The sequence below is a fragment of the Myotis nattereri genome (genome assembly GCF_964212035.1).
Source record: "Myotis nattereri genome assembly, chromosome: 17".
NCBI lineage: Eukaryota > Metazoa > Chordata > Mammalia > Chiroptera > Vespertilionidae > Myotis > Myotis nattereri.
The window spans coordinates 47,103,037-47,120,491 of record NC_138092.1 but is presented as its reverse complement, the minus strand read 5'-3'; the positions used below and the strand labels follow the sequence as shown (position 1 = coordinate 47,120,491).

The 17,455-nt window shown below is 36.9% G+C and overlaps 1 protein-coding gene across 2 annotated transcripts in view; it reads right to left on the bottom strand.

Moving 5' to 3' along the window:
• Positions 1–17,455, bottom strand: part of ZC2HC1A (zinc finger C2HC-type containing 1A) — a 58,946-nt gene that overhangs the window by 36,854 nt on the left and 4,637 nt on the right. For both annotated transcript variants that reach the window (XM_081111455.1, XM_081111456.1), the window contains exons 2-5: positions 13,020–13,093; positions 9,438–9,554; positions 3,590–3,731; positions 1,162–1,310 (exon numbers count right to left, since the gene is read on the bottom strand). In XM_081111455.1, coding sequence (XP_080967581.1) covers positions 1,162–1,310; positions 3,590–3,731; positions 9,438–9,554; positions 13,020–13,093 — 482 coding nt within the window. The remainder of the gene's footprint in view (positions 1–1,161; positions 1,311–3,589; positions 3,732–9,437; positions 9,555–13,019; positions 13,094–17,455) is intronic.

Sequence of the window (17,455 nt, the reverse complement as noted above, 5' to 3'; positions counted from 1 at the left end):
TATGTAAGATATGCTTGGGAAATCATTCAAAATGAGTCACTGTTCTTTCCCCACAGTGACGGTAATAATGATGTGCTCTACTTCCAATATTAACAAAAATTCAATGAAAAAATTCTCTCAAGAAGACCCCAATTGTAATGGAGTCTTTTAATTCAATATTTTATTTGTAAGTAACAAGAGAAATGGATTTATTACCTGCTAGATTTATAGTACTAAAAAAATTATTTACAAATGAAAGCTTTATAAAAAAAATGAAATTTGCTTGGAAGTATGACATTTTCATACTTCCAATATGCTTAAAGAAAACCAATAGTTCTGTAAAAATCAATTTCAAAAACGAAATTGTTCTATGGTTAATAGTTTGCAATGCTTTCACATAAGTTATTCCATCTGCTTCTCACAATACTCATGGAAATCACCACTGCACAAATGAAGAAAAAAAGGCTAAAATTAGTAATTTGGATTTGACCCTACATTCACTCCCTCATGAGCATTACTCATACATAACATGGAAACATTACTCATACGTAACATGGAAACATTCAGTTCTTACATGATTTTTTTTAAATAATTGACTTTAGAGAAGGAGAGAGGGAGTTGAAGGGGAGAGGGAAGGGGCTGGAGAGGGAGAGAGAGAGAAACATTGATTCGTTGCCTCCTGTACATGCCCTGACTGGAGACTGAACCCACAACCTAGGCTTGTGCCCTGACCAGGACTCTAACAAGCCACCTTCCAGTACACAGACCTTCCAGTACACAGGATGACGCTCCAACAAACTGACCCACACCAGCCAGAGCAACACTTACATGATTTTCAATGAGGAATTGACTGGCATTTTCTTACTCCTCTATCACCTCTGGTTTCCTCTGCATCTGCTTCACCAATTTTTAACTTATTTTCTTACATACTTCCTAATACTACTTCAAAATCTATATACTTACAAGTCTCTACTAACTCAAGTCCATTTCAAATTGATTAATTGTAATTATTTGTTTTCAATTAGCCATTCAAATTTATTACTAAATCCCTGAACAGTAATACATAAATTTTAGCAGGTCAGAAAATGATACTTACATGTTCTATAAAGCATAAAGATAAAACAGTTAACTTGAAAAAGTCATTTTCTCATTTTGTAGAAATGATTAAGTAGCGCATTTCACCTGTGTCCGAGAAGTCGCTTTGCCTTTGGCATCAGTAGAAAATTTGCTTTTATTACTAATACGTGCTGCCTGTTCTTTACAGAAATTTATATGTCTATCAGCTGCATTTTCATTAAATCTCCTCTGACAATATGGACACTGAATATAATCTAAAGCAAAAAAAAAAAGAAGCAATTAATAACACAATACTTTAAATAAGACATATGAATTATAAGTTTATACGAAGACATAAGCATAAATAATAACATTTAATAAACAAAATCTCTCATTTCCTTATAACCACTCAACCTGACTTATCCAAACTTAGTATAAAGATGTTTAAGCAAAAAGTGTGCTAGTCTATAATAATAAAAGCATATTATGCTAATTAGACCAGACATCCTTTCGGATGTCCTTCCTTCCGGACAAAGCCTCGGTGGGCAGGCGCCAAGGCAGAGGTGGCCGCCACAGCAGTGGGGGCGAAGGCCCTTGCATGAATTTCGTGCATCGGGCCTCTGGTATATGATAAAGTCCAATGTTCTCCCAGCTTACCATCAAATTTGAAGGGGAAAAAAAGATAAATCCTCGATACAAATATGAAGTGGAGGAAAAATGTTATTTCTTTTTACCTCTATAATGCCATGTTTTTATCATATATACATATTTTTAAGTTAGACTAATTTAGCAGTAATAGCACATTACATTCAAAATATATTTTAAAATTTAGGATCATCTATTAAAATACTGTATTTCAATTAGAGGAAAACTGTCATAAAATAGTTTATCAACTCTGTATTTATTTTCTTTTAGAGGTCCCAACAGATGAAAGAAGTAAAGCAAGATATCTCAACATAATTAATTCAGCCCAATGGCATGATTCCATGGTGGAACATCCATTCAAATTTAAGAGCAAATGCTTCCATGATAAAATATTCTAAAATGCAATATATACTATAAATAAAATTTATTTTAAAATTAAATCTTCAAATTATCCCATGCTGAACTAATTTTGTAGTACTATAAAAGATCTCAACTGAGACACTGAAAAGACATGAATGTAAAAATTTAGCAGTGTCAAAAAAAAAATCTTAACTTATTTCAAGTTTACTTTTCTATAGGAGTTTACCTTTAAATTTATACTCATTTGAAGCTCAGAAATTTGTCCTGCTAATTAGTGAGTAGGTCTACAATTTCTAATAACAAAGAAGTTGTTTTGTCAAAACTAAGAGATTTTAAAATTTCTATAGCCCAAATCATGCTCAACTACTGGAAGTCTTGCTCTCTTACTTATGTAAACATGAGAAATATAGCTATGTTGAAAAAGACGTGATATACAAATTCCTCCAAAACAGAGAAAATTCAACTTCATGGGGAAAATTTAGGGAGAATTAAGGGACCCAAACCTAGTTGGGTCATCCCAGAAACAAACCTAACATTAAAGTTAATTACTCTACAACAGAGGCTGGCAAACTAGGGCCCCTAGGCCAAATCCATTCTGCCAGTTGCCCGTTTTGATAAATAAAGTTTTATTAGAAGACAGCTACACCCATTTACTTACATATTGTCTGTGGTTGATTTCTTGTAGTAGGGGCAAAAGAGCTGAGTGTTGCCTGCAAAGCCTAAGATATTTACTATCTGGCCCTTATAGAAATAGTTTGCCAACTTCTTTTCTATAATAAAACATTAAAAATGATCATATCTATATTTTCTAAAGAAATTTCTCTTTACAAAGAAATAAATCCAAATCTAGAATACTAACACAATTTTCATGCAGTTAACTTATTACATTAAAATAACTACCTGTTCAGGCTACTGTAATCATCAATATCAAAATGTCAGCTGTGCTGTTTTAAACCTTTTAGTATTGTAACAATTCAAATGGGGTGGCCAGCATCCTGCCTTGTTTTTGGGTTTTTTTTAATAACAATAACAAGCAACTTTTACCCACTCACTGAAAAAAATGTAATGCATGAGTTTAGGGCATATTTAGGTATATCGGTTTATATGGTAATTTCCTCACAAGAACTGTATATTTTTGAAGCAATATAATGGTTTTCTTCCTTCCCAGATGAGAAGATTCCAAAGACCTAAGCAATATCACTGTGTGAATTTTACTGAATGACTACATTTCAATTCACAGTGAGCATGATTAAAATATTTCCTGGAATGTTAAAATTTAATAGTTACTACAATAGTTTTAAAAATGATATTATAATGTTTAAATAGAAGTACTGAGATGAAAAGATAATGCATTTCTATGTTCAACACTGATGTATATTAATAAGCCTAAATGCTTGTTATCAACATTACTTTGAGGCAAAACTTTTAAAGATTATGCTTCATCACGTTCCATTATTACGGGTTCAGTTTAATAACAACTTAAAATTTATAAAAATTCTACCAATATGTTATCCCCACATGAGCAGAACTGTCAACAACATGCATATACCAGGATCGTACGAAGGTGGAGGAGGAGGAGGAAGCTTGCCCCCCTCTTTAAGGGCCTGGTCCAGGCCTTTAGCTGCTCTTATGGTGGCAATGAATTCCTCATGTTTTCTTCTCCAATTAGATGGTTTCTTTGGCGGTTCAGGCTATAAAAAAATACACAATCAATTTTAGAACATTTTTTTACACTAAACTGAGATAAAACTTGAGGAAATGCCATATTACTTTAAATATTCTCTTACCAGGAATTCTTAAATGATTTCCTTCCCAAATTTACAATTACAAAAAGAGAACTTAATGCAACTATGTTATATGTAATTTTTGAAATGCAATTTTAATTGTAATAGACACTAAATTGACTTCTCTAGGTATCACATTGCACTTAAGTTCCCTCTAAGATATTTTCCTGTTTTCCCATAGTTCCTCCAATTGAGTATGTTATCTCACTTTTTGGTTTTTAATTGGTTAGGGGTGAAAGATAATCCTCTCTGTGGTTCTCACTGGCTTTTCTCTTATAATGAGTAAGAGTGAGCATCTTTTCATATAACTAAGAATCATTAGCATTGCCTTTTTGTGAACTGTTTATATGCCTGGTCAACTTATCTACTAGATCAGTGGTCGGCAAACTGCGGCTCGCGAGCCACATGTGGCTCTTTGGCCCCTTGAGTGTGGGTCTTCCACAAAATAGCGCGTGTACAGTGCGATTGAAACTTCGTGGCCCATGCGCAGAAGTCGGTAAGATGACTGGTCTTTTTTTTTTTTTCTTAAACAATTTCCAGTAACTCTCTAAAGGAGACAAGCCCCAGCCCTCCCTAATAATCATGTCCGTCTTTTTATCCTTTCAAAGAGTCTTCTGATGTGAAGAATTATTTTGTAAATGTAGTTTAATTTACAAATCTTTTCTTTATGATCTCTGGATTTGTAGTCACAGTTAACAAGACCCAATCTCACCACAAAGTAAAATGGGAATTTTCCATGTTTCCACCAGAGCTTTTGTGGTTTCATTTAAAATTTTAAATCTCTTACTTGTTTGGAATTTATCCTGATGAGTGGTGTGACATATGGATTTCACTTTATTTTTTGTTTGTTAACATAGCTATGTAGCTGTCTCACCATCCTTTACTGACTTTTCTTCCCACTGAACTGGGACAATACTTTTCCCATATTCTCTTTTGTATTTGAGCTTATTCTGAACTTTCCCTTTTGTTCCATTATTATGACTTTCCTTGTGTCAATACCTGTTTTAAATATTGAGATTTTATGATATTTTAATATCTAGTAGGGTAGCTTACTTCATTCTGCTTCTTTTACTATCTTTTCTGGTTATCTCTGTGTGATATTTTTTCATATGAACTTTAAAATTAGCTTGTCTGATTTTTTAAAAAGACTATTATAATTGTAAAAATGAAACATTATATTCGTAATCAACTTAAGGAACATAAAACCTTAATATGCTAAGTCTAACTATCCAAGAATATGAGATATATTTCCATTTTAAGAAGTGTTCATTTGTCTTTCAGTAGTATTTTAAATTATTCTTTGTGGAACTCATACCTCTATTATCTTAAGGTTTATTGCTAAATATTTTATATTTGGTGTTTCTCTTTTATAAAGGGTATTTTCTTCATTTTTATGTTGAAATATAAAACCTAGTAGTTTCTGTATACTAATATTATATCTCATTACTTCACTGACTTCTCTTATTATTGGTAGTAATTTATCAGTTGATTCTTTTGGGTTTTCATCTCTTAATAATGGCAGTTTTCCAGTCCCTACACATCTAATTTCTTGTTATTTTCTATCGGCTAGTACCATACTGGTTAGAGATTAATCTTGTTCCTGACATTAATGGAACTACTTCTAAGTATCTTTCCATTAAACATGATGCTTGCTCTTGTGCTACCAGAGATTTATTTTGTCATAGTATTGAAATATTCAACTATTCCTATTGTGTCTTTATTTTTTAAATCTAGAATATAAGTTGAATCAACAAAGTCAAAACATGGTTCTTTAAAAACACTAATAAGGCAAAACTAATCAAAGAGAGAGAGAAACAGAAAACGAAAATCAAATTATCAAGAATGGAAAATAGTATATGATCCAGTTCTTACAAACAAGAGAACGAAAACATTATAAAAAAAACAAAACTTTGTGTTAAAAAATTTGATAATTAAGATGAATTGAACAATATTCTCAGCAAACACTACAAAACAGATACCAGAAGAAACAGAAAATCACAATAGTTTTAAATATTTTTTAAATGAATCTATTATTTTTAAAAACCCACAAAGAAAACTCCTGGCCCAGATGTCTTCCCTATTGAATTCTTGCAGATATTTAAGAAAAAAACAGCATCCAATCCTTTAAAAATTCTTTAAAAATATAGAAAACAAAAGAACAACTTTCTTACTAGTCTTACAAGAGCAAAACTCTGATCAAAAGAATAATTATAGTTCCACTTCTCTCATGAATATCTATGCAAAAATCTTAACTAAAGATACAAACATTTCCACGTTTGAGATGAGCGACTCTTGACATTTTGTACTTGATACTGAAATGCCTGATCACAACTCCAACGGGCTCCACGGTGAGCATCGCTCACCTCCTGGTCAGTCTTGCAGCCCTCTTCTCCCTTTTCACACAGTGTCTGTATCCGTGCTGAGCTAGTAGTTTATTGCTCGACATGAGTTAGGGTTTCTTCTGTTCAGCTATTTATAAGAGGTTTTAGGGAGGAGAGGCCCAGGGTAGCCTTCCAGGCTACACATACCAATAGCTCCCTTCTCTGTTGGCATCAGATATAGATGCAAATAAGGCCTCAAAGTGTGATTAGATGTCCCCCTTCTGCTTCTCTAAAACAATGTGGGTCAAGAGGGTTCCTGCTGCCAGCCACACTCCCTCATACAGGACACAGCCCTGAGTGGGCGCCACGCCCTCAGAAAGGGTATTTTCCTTTTCTAGTGTTTTCTCAGAGTCTCTGCACTAGTGGGGCCTCTTAACACTCTGCTTCTTCTCCCCACCTCCTCCCTCCTGGCTTTTGTCCATTTCAGCCAGGCTCATTCCAGTCCCTGGCTATCCAATCCCCTGTAGCTCAGCCCAGTTCCTGCCGGCTGTAGTAAACAGGGATATAAACTTCCTGATACGCCCCCTTAGCATCAAGGAGTCACCTGTAAGATGCCAGGTTGCCAGGTTCTGGTTCTGGGCCCTCGGCCCCCAGCACTTCCTGCACTTCCTTTCTGGGTAGCTTCTCCTGGACCTCAGGTGCTTTGGGCAGCCCTTGCATTTGGTGATCTATGGATTATAACTGCCTTTACTTTCCCCAAAAATGGATTTTGTATATGCTTTGCTCCACTCTGCTTGTGATTTTGTAGGATTTCCTTAATACAGATAAAGATACTGAGAATTAAGCTACAATTTTCAAAATCTTCTAACATACTACTTCTCAAACTTTAATATGTGTAGGACTCAAACACGGATTGGATTAAAATGCAGGTGCTGAATAAGTATACATGAGTGGGACCTGAAACTCTGCATTTCTAACAAGTTCTAAAATGGTGCTGATATTATTGCTCTATGGACCACCATTTAAGTAGCAAGAATGTAAACTACTTAATGTAAATCAATGCTTTTTTCTGAAGATTAAATTTTTAAGTATATAGAACCATATGAAAGACATAGGCTAAAGATAACACTTATTAAGAGACTAGAGGCCCAATGTACAAAGATTCGTGCAAGAATGGGCCTTCTTCCCCTGGCTGCCAGCACCGCCTTCTCTCCAGCCCGGAGCCCTCCGGCCCAGAGCCGCCTTTCTGCCTTGGCGAAGCATTCCGCCTCACCCCAGCCGCTCGGTGCCTTCATATGCAAATTAACCCACCATCTTTGTTGGGTTCATTTGCATACTCACTCCTGATTGGCTAGTGGACATCATGAAGGTATGGTCAATTTGCATCTTTCTCTTTTATTAGTGTAGATTGCCATGGATAAATTTATGTAATCCCTATAATAATCCCATGAGATGGATGCTACAACTCCTATTACCATTTTACAGATAAATAGAAGTATGGATTAAGTAACTCACTCAACACAACATGCTAAATAACAGAACAAGGTTAAAATCAGGCAGTCTAACTCTTGGACCCTTTTTTACACCCACTATGTTATACTGCTCCCAGAGATTTCAGTAGTTTATCTTCAAAGCTAATTAAAGCAAATACAATCATATATCTGGAAGGTGACTATGAAAAACTTCAAATAATGGTTTACCTTATTCAAAATTCACCAATATTCCCTTGAATAGACAAAAGTACAAAAATGAACATTCCATTTTTTCTATTACCCAAATGATTTCATCAGTAAGATTAACTGGCCCACAGGGAAATGTTTTGTTTCATTTTAAATCTTTATTGTTGAAAGTGTTACATAAGTTCCCTTCCCCCCCCCCCCCACATTGATCCCCTCCAACCTACTCCCAATCCCCACCCCAGACCTTCACCATCCTATTGTCTGTGTCCCTGGTTTATGCATATATGCATACAAAGTATTTGGTTGATTATCTCCCACCCACCCATCCTCTCCCACCTTCCCTCCCTCTGAGATTCCAAAATGTTTTTTGTACCACTGGGAGAAGTTATTACCACTGAAAGCAAGGTTGTTTCAAAAACCTATTCGATGAGGTATTCAAATTTTGACTATTTCACTGAAATAACGCTTTAAAACTTTGTCAGACAAAGTATTTATGTGACTTATTCTTAGCAATATAAACTATCACAGTGACATTAAAGAGACATTATCATAGGAGATTCATTGCTTTGATAACAAGAAAGAAAAGAAGCTGTCAATGGCTATGTGAGGACAGTTAGCAACTGATAAAAGTTTTTCCCAAAAGCATAATAAGATCACAAATACTGGCAATCTATCAATCAAGATAATCAATCTCTATTATGCTAAGAGGTCTATAAATTATACCTTTACCTTTGTATACAGGGATTGCTCTACTGGTAAGAGACTTCAACACATTAAAGCATAGCCGAGGTAATTAACAATGACTTAAAAGGAACATGTGAGGTGGGCTTTTAATTATTTCCAGCCTACAGCTAAGCAAGTGATCCTCCAATGTTGAATAACCTCATTGTAACAGTTGGAGTTGAGAGAGTAGTTCGGCCTCCCTCTTTCCGAAGTCTAAAATAAATAAGTTTGTGATCATTTCTAAACTGAGAACAGTACACAAAATTTTGGTTATTATTCAATACTAGAGGCCCGATGCATGAAATTTGTGCATTGGGGGAGGGGAGGGGATGTCCCTCAGCCTGGCCTGCATCATCTCACAATCCAGGACCCCTCAGGGAATGTCCAACTGTTAGTTTAGGCACGATGCCAGGGATCAGGCCTAAACCAGCAGTCAGACTTCCCTCTTGTAATCCGGGACTGCTGGCTCCTAACCACTCACCTGCCTGCCTGTCTGATCGCCCCTAACCACCCTGCCTGCCTGATCACCCCTAACCATCCTGCCTGCCTGCCTGATCACCCCTGCTTGCCTGCCTAATCGCCCCTAACCGCTCGCCTGCTTGCCTGCCTGATCACCCGTAACCGCTCGCCTGCCTGCCTGCCTGATCGCCCCTAACAGCTCACCTGCCTGCCTGATCGCCCCTAACTACTCGCCTGCCTACCTGATTGCCCCTGACCACCTCTGCTTCGGCCCCCGCCATAGTGGCTTCGTCCAGAAGGTCATTCAGCTGTCCAGTCTAATTAGCATATTATGTTTTTATTATTATAGATTAGTATAACACATAATGATAATTTTTTCAATACATATACATAGCAGCAAGGCTCATACTGTTCAAAGGTTATACAATTACCCTAGGTTTAAGAGGTTTTACTGTTGGAATATCAGTTCCTTCAGCTCTCTGTCTGCTTGAATCAAAAGTCTTCCGTTTTTTAGTGGCAGTTTTCTGGCAAATGGGTCCATGTTTTTTCTGTTAAGGTAAAGAAACACAATATATCATTTTCATTTCTATAGAAGGGAAGACTTTAAATTGACAGTTTAAAAACCTAAGATGAAATAAGCAATAAATAATACATAAATAAATAAGACATACCTTGCTTTGACTAAAATTGTTATAAAGCGTATATAATGCATGCTGTTAGTTATCTTTCTTACCATAAATGGTATAGATAAAAACCCTTTCAAAATTTTGAGTTATTTAACATTCTCCCAGGTTCACATTGCTAAGAATAAGGGTAATAATGTCAGTAAGTCAAAGCTATTTGAGTGGGGGAAAAGTTCTTTTCATCATTAAATACCTAAAAATAAATACTAAAAAAAAGTGTATGTGGAGAATGCGTTTGTATTAGGATTACAAAATTGCTATAATAGAGGTAATTAGGATTACTAAAGCTAGCATGAAATAACAGGACAAAGTGGTCAGATTTTGTCCCTGTGTCCTACCTCCACAATTATCCCTTTTTTCCCTCTGGAACTCACATTTTCTGCAATTCCTTATCCAGGATTTTTCTTGAGCCTTCTAGTGCTCCACTCCTACCGATATTTTTCTTACCATGATTGCCAACTCATTCATTCAATTATTCACATATTTATTCATTTTAAGAGCATTACAATAGAAGCCCTGTTAACTGACCTCCAATTAATCTACTGGATAAATAATCCCTCCGCGAAATAAAACATGTGGACTGATAACATCAGTGCATTAAATGCACTTTTTTCCTTTTTATATTTCGATAAACACTAACTGAACGGCTTAAACTATTCAATAAGAGGAAACCTCCAAACTGGTTGGCTCGGTGTCCTGGAGCTTCTCATATTTTTCAATACACAATTAGTAATCTATTGTTGTACATATTTCTTTTCATTTGACAAACAAGCACTGTAATTATAGCTATTAGAATAAAATCTTTTAAGTATTAAGAAGTATGGCTAGCAGGCGACTTAAACGTCTTTCACATGCTGATTTGTCTATGTCAAAAGTATGTAATGGTTGTCCCCAAAACTGAGGTATATGCCAGTTGTAGCTGTTATAGTGATCACATAATCTAATTAAATCTAATACATAAATAAATGATGGCAAATAAAGAACTTTTTCCTATGGAAACTCAGGTGAATGCATTGAAAATGATATAAAAAATAGTGAATTGATTTTTAAAAATCACTGAATTAAGTGTGGGAAAGCCAATTATACACACACACACACACACACACACACACACACACTAGAGGCCCGGTGCACAAAAATTTGTGCACTCAGGGGGTAAAGGGGGTCCCTCAGCCTGGCCTGTGCCCTCTCGCAGTCTGGGACCCCTCGGGAGATAACGACCTGCTGGCTTAGGCCTGCTCCCGGGTGGCAGAGGGCAGGCCCAATCCCTAGGTGCAGCCCCTGGTCAGGCTCAGAGCAGGGCTGATTGGGGAGTTGGGGCACCGCCCCCTGTCACACACAGAGCAGGGCGGATCAGGGGGTTGGGGCGCTGCACCCTGTCACACTCAGGGCAGGGCCAATGGGGAGGTTATGGCTCTACCCTGTCACACACAGAGCAGGGCCCGTGGGGGGGGGGGGGTTGGGCACTGCACCCTGTCACACACAGAGCAGGGCCGATCAGGGGGTTGTGGCTCGCCCCGTCACACACAGAGCCGCAGGGCGATCAGGGGGTTTGGGTGCTGCCCCCTGTCACGCTGATCCCGGTGCCGGGAGGCCTCGCGGCTCCGCTGATCCCGGTGCTGGGAGGCATATTACCCTTTTACTATATAGGTTAGAGGCCTGGTGCACAGGTGGGGGCCAGCTGGTTTGCCCTGAAAGGTGTCCTGGATCAGGGTGGGGGTCCCCACTGAGGTGCCTGGCCAGCCTGGGTGAGGGGATGATGGCTGTTTGCAGCTGGTCACACACACTTCAGGGTGGGGGTCCCCATTGGGGTGCCTGGCCAGTCTGGGTGAGGGGCTGAGGGCTGTTTTCAGGATGGTGGGTGACTGAAGCTCCCAACCGCTCCTTTTTTCTTTTTTTTTTTATTCTGGGCCAGCTTTAGCTCCGAGGCTTGGCTCCAGCTCTTAGGCCTCCGATGCTGAAAGCAGGTATCTGGTTTCTTTGGGTTCTATAATCGAAACACTGTTTCAACTCCAGCTCTAAGATCCCGGCTGGCTGAAAGCAGGTTTCTGGGGTTTTGTTTAGCTTCTATATTTGTAAAAATGTTTCAAACTGCAGGCTCAGAGGCTTGCAGCGGCAGGCGGGGAACGTTGGAGTCCTCCGTCACTGAAGCAAGCCAGCCTCATGTTCGCTTCAAGCTGCCTGACTGGCGGCCGCCATCTTGAATTTGCATATCGCCCTGATTAGCCAATGGGAAGGGTAGCGGAGGTACAGCTAATTACCATGTTTCTCTTTTATTAGATAGGATACACACACACACACACTTTTTTTTTATTGATTTCAGAGAGGGAGGGGGAGAGAGAGAAACAACAAATGATGAGAGGGAATCACTGATCGGCTGCTTCCTACATGCCCCCCACTGGGGATCGAGCCTGCAACTCAGGCATGTGCCCTTGACGGGAATTGAACCTGGGACCCTTCAGTCCGCAGGCCGAAGCTCTATCCACTGAACCAAAACAGCTAGGGCAGGAAAACCAATTTTAAAGAATTAATAAGAGTTGTCATGTAAGAGGAGTCTGTAGTCAGACTGACATTTATGAATCATTAATTCCTCACTTTGCTTAAAAGAAACAAATTAAAAATATTAAGAGGATGAAAAATACTATATGGTAGAATTCTAATCAGACCCATATTCAAAGAAAAGTCTTTACATCAAAATATTAATAGATGTATATTTATATTTGAAAGTACAATAAAATATGTAAGGTACATAGGCATTTTTTTCTTATTCTCTATTTAGATGGCTATTTTATAGTAAAATCAGTTAAAATTGCTTTTATTTGTATGTACTAAGTATCTAAAGAATGTGTAATATATTTTAGGTATACTTTTAATTGAAAACAATTTTTCTTTGGACTATTTCAAACGTCCATAACCACTGAGAAAATAGTGGTTTTCCCTTTTACTCATCACCCTGCTTCAACAATTACAAACCCTTTAGCTATCTTGTTCCATACATCCCAGCTTTTTTCTGAAACCAGACACTGTATCATTCTATACCTTTAAATATATTATTATGCATTTTTAAGAGTTTTCTGTTTTGTTTTTGTTAATATCCCCACAATGAGAGGTACACTTCAACACTTTAACAGAGAAGTTCTGAAGACCAATCAAACTCTGAAGGGATGAGAAGACATGGAAGGGAGACATGGATGGAACTTCTACTCTTGAACAAAGAATCTCCAGCCAGTAGCTCCTCCAATCATTCCGCAGAGGTTGTTTCTAGGAGAGTTGTCCAAAAGTATTGAACGACTACTGATCTATCACATCCCGAAGGAAGAAGGTACTCACTAATGCCACTGGAAAAAATGTTCTTCCACAAATCTTGCAAGGTAATAATTCTCCAACTTGAACACTTCCATTTTCTAAAACAGAAAAGAATTTACTCAATAATATTGTATGTTCAAATTGTGACATTCCAAGTTTTAATGTCTTCTCTTAGCTTCTTATGTGTTATCAGTTCTTGTGAAAAAATATTGTTTCCTTTTAAATAAGCAACATCATCAATTAAAATGAATACCAGACTTAAGAGTTTATCAGTGGTCAAAATGATACCAAACTGATATGTTGGAAATATCTGGTTTACTTTTAACCAAATCAATTTATCATAGTCTCTTAATTTATAGGATAGCTCCATTGTAAATTACTCAACTTTAAAAACCAAATTTATTTGAAGGTTAATATTACATAGTATTAATCTTCAAAGCATTCAGAAACAACATTGGTGATCAATGAGCTGGTTTCCTGAGATAATCTCGGATAAAAAGAAACTTGTTCTGTTTAACACCTTATAAAATAGGAAGTATAATGCTTTAAGGCAGTGTTTCTCAACCTTCCTAATGCCACGACCCTTTAATACAGTTCCTCATGTTGTGCTGACCCCCAATTTCATTGTTACAAATTGAACATAATTAAAGCATAGTGATTAATCACAAAAACAATATGTAATTATATATGTGTTTTCCGATGGTCTTAGGCGACCCCTGTGAAAGGGTCGTTCGACCCCCAAAGGGGTCACGACCCACAGGTTGAGAACCACTGCTTTAAGGACAAGATCACCTACTTACTATGCAAATAGGCATATTTTGTGAATTTTTCATTATTTTATACATATATTAAAATTCAATGGTCAAACAAGTTGAGATATTCTGACCTTTATATTCTGGGCATAAACTGATGAAGACAGAATTTGCTGCAACTTGTACTCAATCAAAAATTAATACAGCCCTGGCTGGGTGGCTCAGTTGGTTGGAGTGTTGTCCCATTCCATACACCAAAAGGCTGTGGGTTTGATTCCCAGTCAGGGCATGTACCTGCGTTGCAGTTAGATCCTCATCGGGGCACATGCGGGAGGCAACCAATCAAAGTTTCTCTCTCACGTCAATTTTCTCACTCTCTCTCCTTTCCTCTCTCTCTAAAGTCAATTAAAAAACAAACAAACATATCCTCAGGTGAGGATTTAAAAAAATTAATACATATATCATGTACTTTCATGCAACAAATTTTGTTATGAAAATGATAATAGAAACTACATTCTTTGGGATTCTACATAACTGAGTCAATTTGTCATTTTTATTTTCTTTCAATATATCAAACCTAAATTTATTTCCATACCTGTAATTTTCTAAAAATTATACTTAAACATATATCTTTACCATATTTTCTGTTGAATATTTCACTAATTATTACAATTCTTTTATCTACATCTATAAAAGGTTAATATGCTAAGTGTCCATCCAAGTAATGACATAACATAGCAACACCCGGCTTCTTCTCCCTAGCAACTACCCCCCTTGGAGTTTCTTCAGCCCAGGAATATGACCTGCTTTATAGCCACCTGGAAACATTTTACACTGTAACCAAGTGTCTGTGAAGCATTTTCCCATGCCTCATCTCATTTGATCCTCACTTAAGTCCCGGAGTAGGTAGATAGGAGTCTCTGCAGAATCCTATTTTCTTTTCATTAGCTGGGAAAATAGATTTAGAAAGCTTAGAAACTTGACCCGACTGAAAAGAAGTAAGAAATGGTGGACCTTAAAAATGACTTCAGGTTTTCTCACTGCGCAGAATATAGTCAAATACTGCTGCAATTAAATATTTTACACTTTTTCTCCCTGCGTGATCTACAATAATCATCTGCTTAGTGTTGATATTTATTGCTGTTATGCTGACAATTACCTGAAAGAGAAGTTGGGGTGATTCACTGGGCTGGAAAAAGTTTAGCTAAATCAGAAAGCAGGTCTAATTAAGCAAGTTTATTCTGTATCTATAAAAGGCTAAGTTGACTCGCACATGCACGATGCATATAAAGCTTTTGCTAGCCTATTGCACGCGTGTTTCTCGATCTGTCATTGTTGATTGTGAATTTGGCTGACACTTCTATTATAGAGAAAGGTTGAATAGCAATATTAAAATATTTCTTCTAATTAATTTCCTTTCAATGTGCACGAATTCATGCACTAGGCCACTAGTCATATGTAAGACAAAGAAGTAACATAAATAAACTCATGCATAAAGTACAATTATGATCTCATATAATTTTTTCTTCATATATTTAGTGGGTTCACAAAAATGAATCAGGAGAATCAAGACATTGGTGGGAACACAATCAAACAGTGACAGGAACTGGTTTGTTCTCTCTTCTCCTAACAGTCCACTGCCCTATTTTAGTAGTTGATAGTGACTATTTGTCACCTCAGATGGAGGCAATGTCTATGTTGGCAGTTAAGCAGTGGACAATACAAAAGCAAAGCTAAGATCTGCCTGATTTGTCCTTCTCCAATACCAGAAGCCAGGTTATTTAGGGAGGGCAATTCCATTTATCTGGATCACTTAATTCAGGTTGCCAGATAAAATACACTAGGTACATTAAAATAAAAATGTCTTCACAATGATGGTCAAAATGATAGCACATGCTGCGTAATCTCTTTAGCTTGCTTATTTATAGTTTTCATGTATTCCTTTAAGTTCTAAGTAATGACTTTAAAAATTCATCAACCCTAAATGTTAAAAAGTATCACATATTTTACTTGCTTCAAAGTGCATTTCAGTATCTGCTCATTGAATAAATGACAAAGCAAAATCTTATAAAAACTAATTATTGAGAAAAATCAAATTCCACATCTGGAAATAATGTGCCTACTCAGGCACCCACTTGCCAAGCATGTATCAAGTACTAGTGACAGCATCACTGGAATGGCAGCATCACTGCTCCCACAAAGCTAACAGTCCACATGACTTATGTCTTCATATAGCTAAACACCAAATCATGTTCCTTTTTTTAAAATTCAAAAACTTAAAACTTAACAACAACCAGAAAACTACATCATAATAAAATTCAACTCCTGGGATTAATTCCTACAAATTATACAACATGTTCAAATTGTCTTTAAAGGAAAAGAAAATTATTATCACTAAAAGACATTTTTTAAAAAGGTATAGCATTAAAGAAAAAGAACTTAAAACAGTTATCTCAAAAAAGAAAAAATATAATTACTTCATTCAAAATAAAGATATATAAATTTATAATTTCTTTTATTAGCTGGTCTTAGGGAATAGCCTTATAAGGGATGATTAATCATACAGGCAGCCTCCATTTAATTAGGATATAATACCTGTTCAATCTACCTTAAAATTTAAAGAGGATCAACTGAGATGTTACATATAAAAATGCTTCACAACCAATGAAATAAAAAAAATACTACTCTCCAGGGCATGCAGGCAAATTCCACTACTCTCTCCTGAATAGCAAAAGCTAGCAAATTTTGCAGGTTATAAAAATACAGTAGAGATAACATTCAGGGGATGATTATTATAGCAGAGAGCAAACAGTGTGCAAAGAAGCACTCAAACTGATGGACAAAACCAAGCATATAAAGCACTTTAATATTCTAAAACACTCAAGAAGCCAACCTCGCCTTACAAAATTGATCCTACACACATTACCGATTCTGTTATGAGTTGCTGTATTTAGCAACTTCAAAACCTGCATGATAATTACATAATACTATTATATAGGTGATGTGAAATAATATGCTGTTATCTAAAATAGTTATGAAATTCTAAAATGTATAAATTTTAAAACCAGGAGAGAGCATTTTCAAGAGAAAAGAAGTCCTGGAAACGAAGAACAGTGCGGGTCTCTGTGTGGCATGTCTGCCTCTTCACCATCTGAATCCAGCCTTTAAAACGCAACAAGCCTCCCCGCTTTTGAGGCCATGGCATCTGTTATACCAACTTTCTTGTTACAACCCTCTGTATTACTTCCAGTTTGACAATCTTTACTACCTCACAGGATTCCCCTTTTTCAGCTCCTCCTAGATTTCACACTTAACCTACACAACACATAACCTTCACCTCCATTCCTCTTTCAGCAAAAGCACCAAAGGTCCTCCTCTGGACTCTCAAAATACACAAGCTCCCTCCAATCACAGACCTTCTGCTGCTCTCTAGAACACTCTCCATCTCAGAGTAACTTACATGTTCTTGATAACCTGACTCCGGCTGCATGTCCCTTTCTACCTAGTCTGAACCTGACTAGTCATTTCCACTAGTTTGACCAGTCACCCTCATATTCTTTGCTCCATAGTCTAATGTTTGGAAAATTCTAGATGAAACAAATGGGTTCTCTTAGAACAGAACTTTCTCAGTCTTAAAAAAAGGATTTAGTATGCTGTTATTTCCCCAACCGAAATCATTTTCCCCCTCTCCTCCCAGAGATAGAGAAG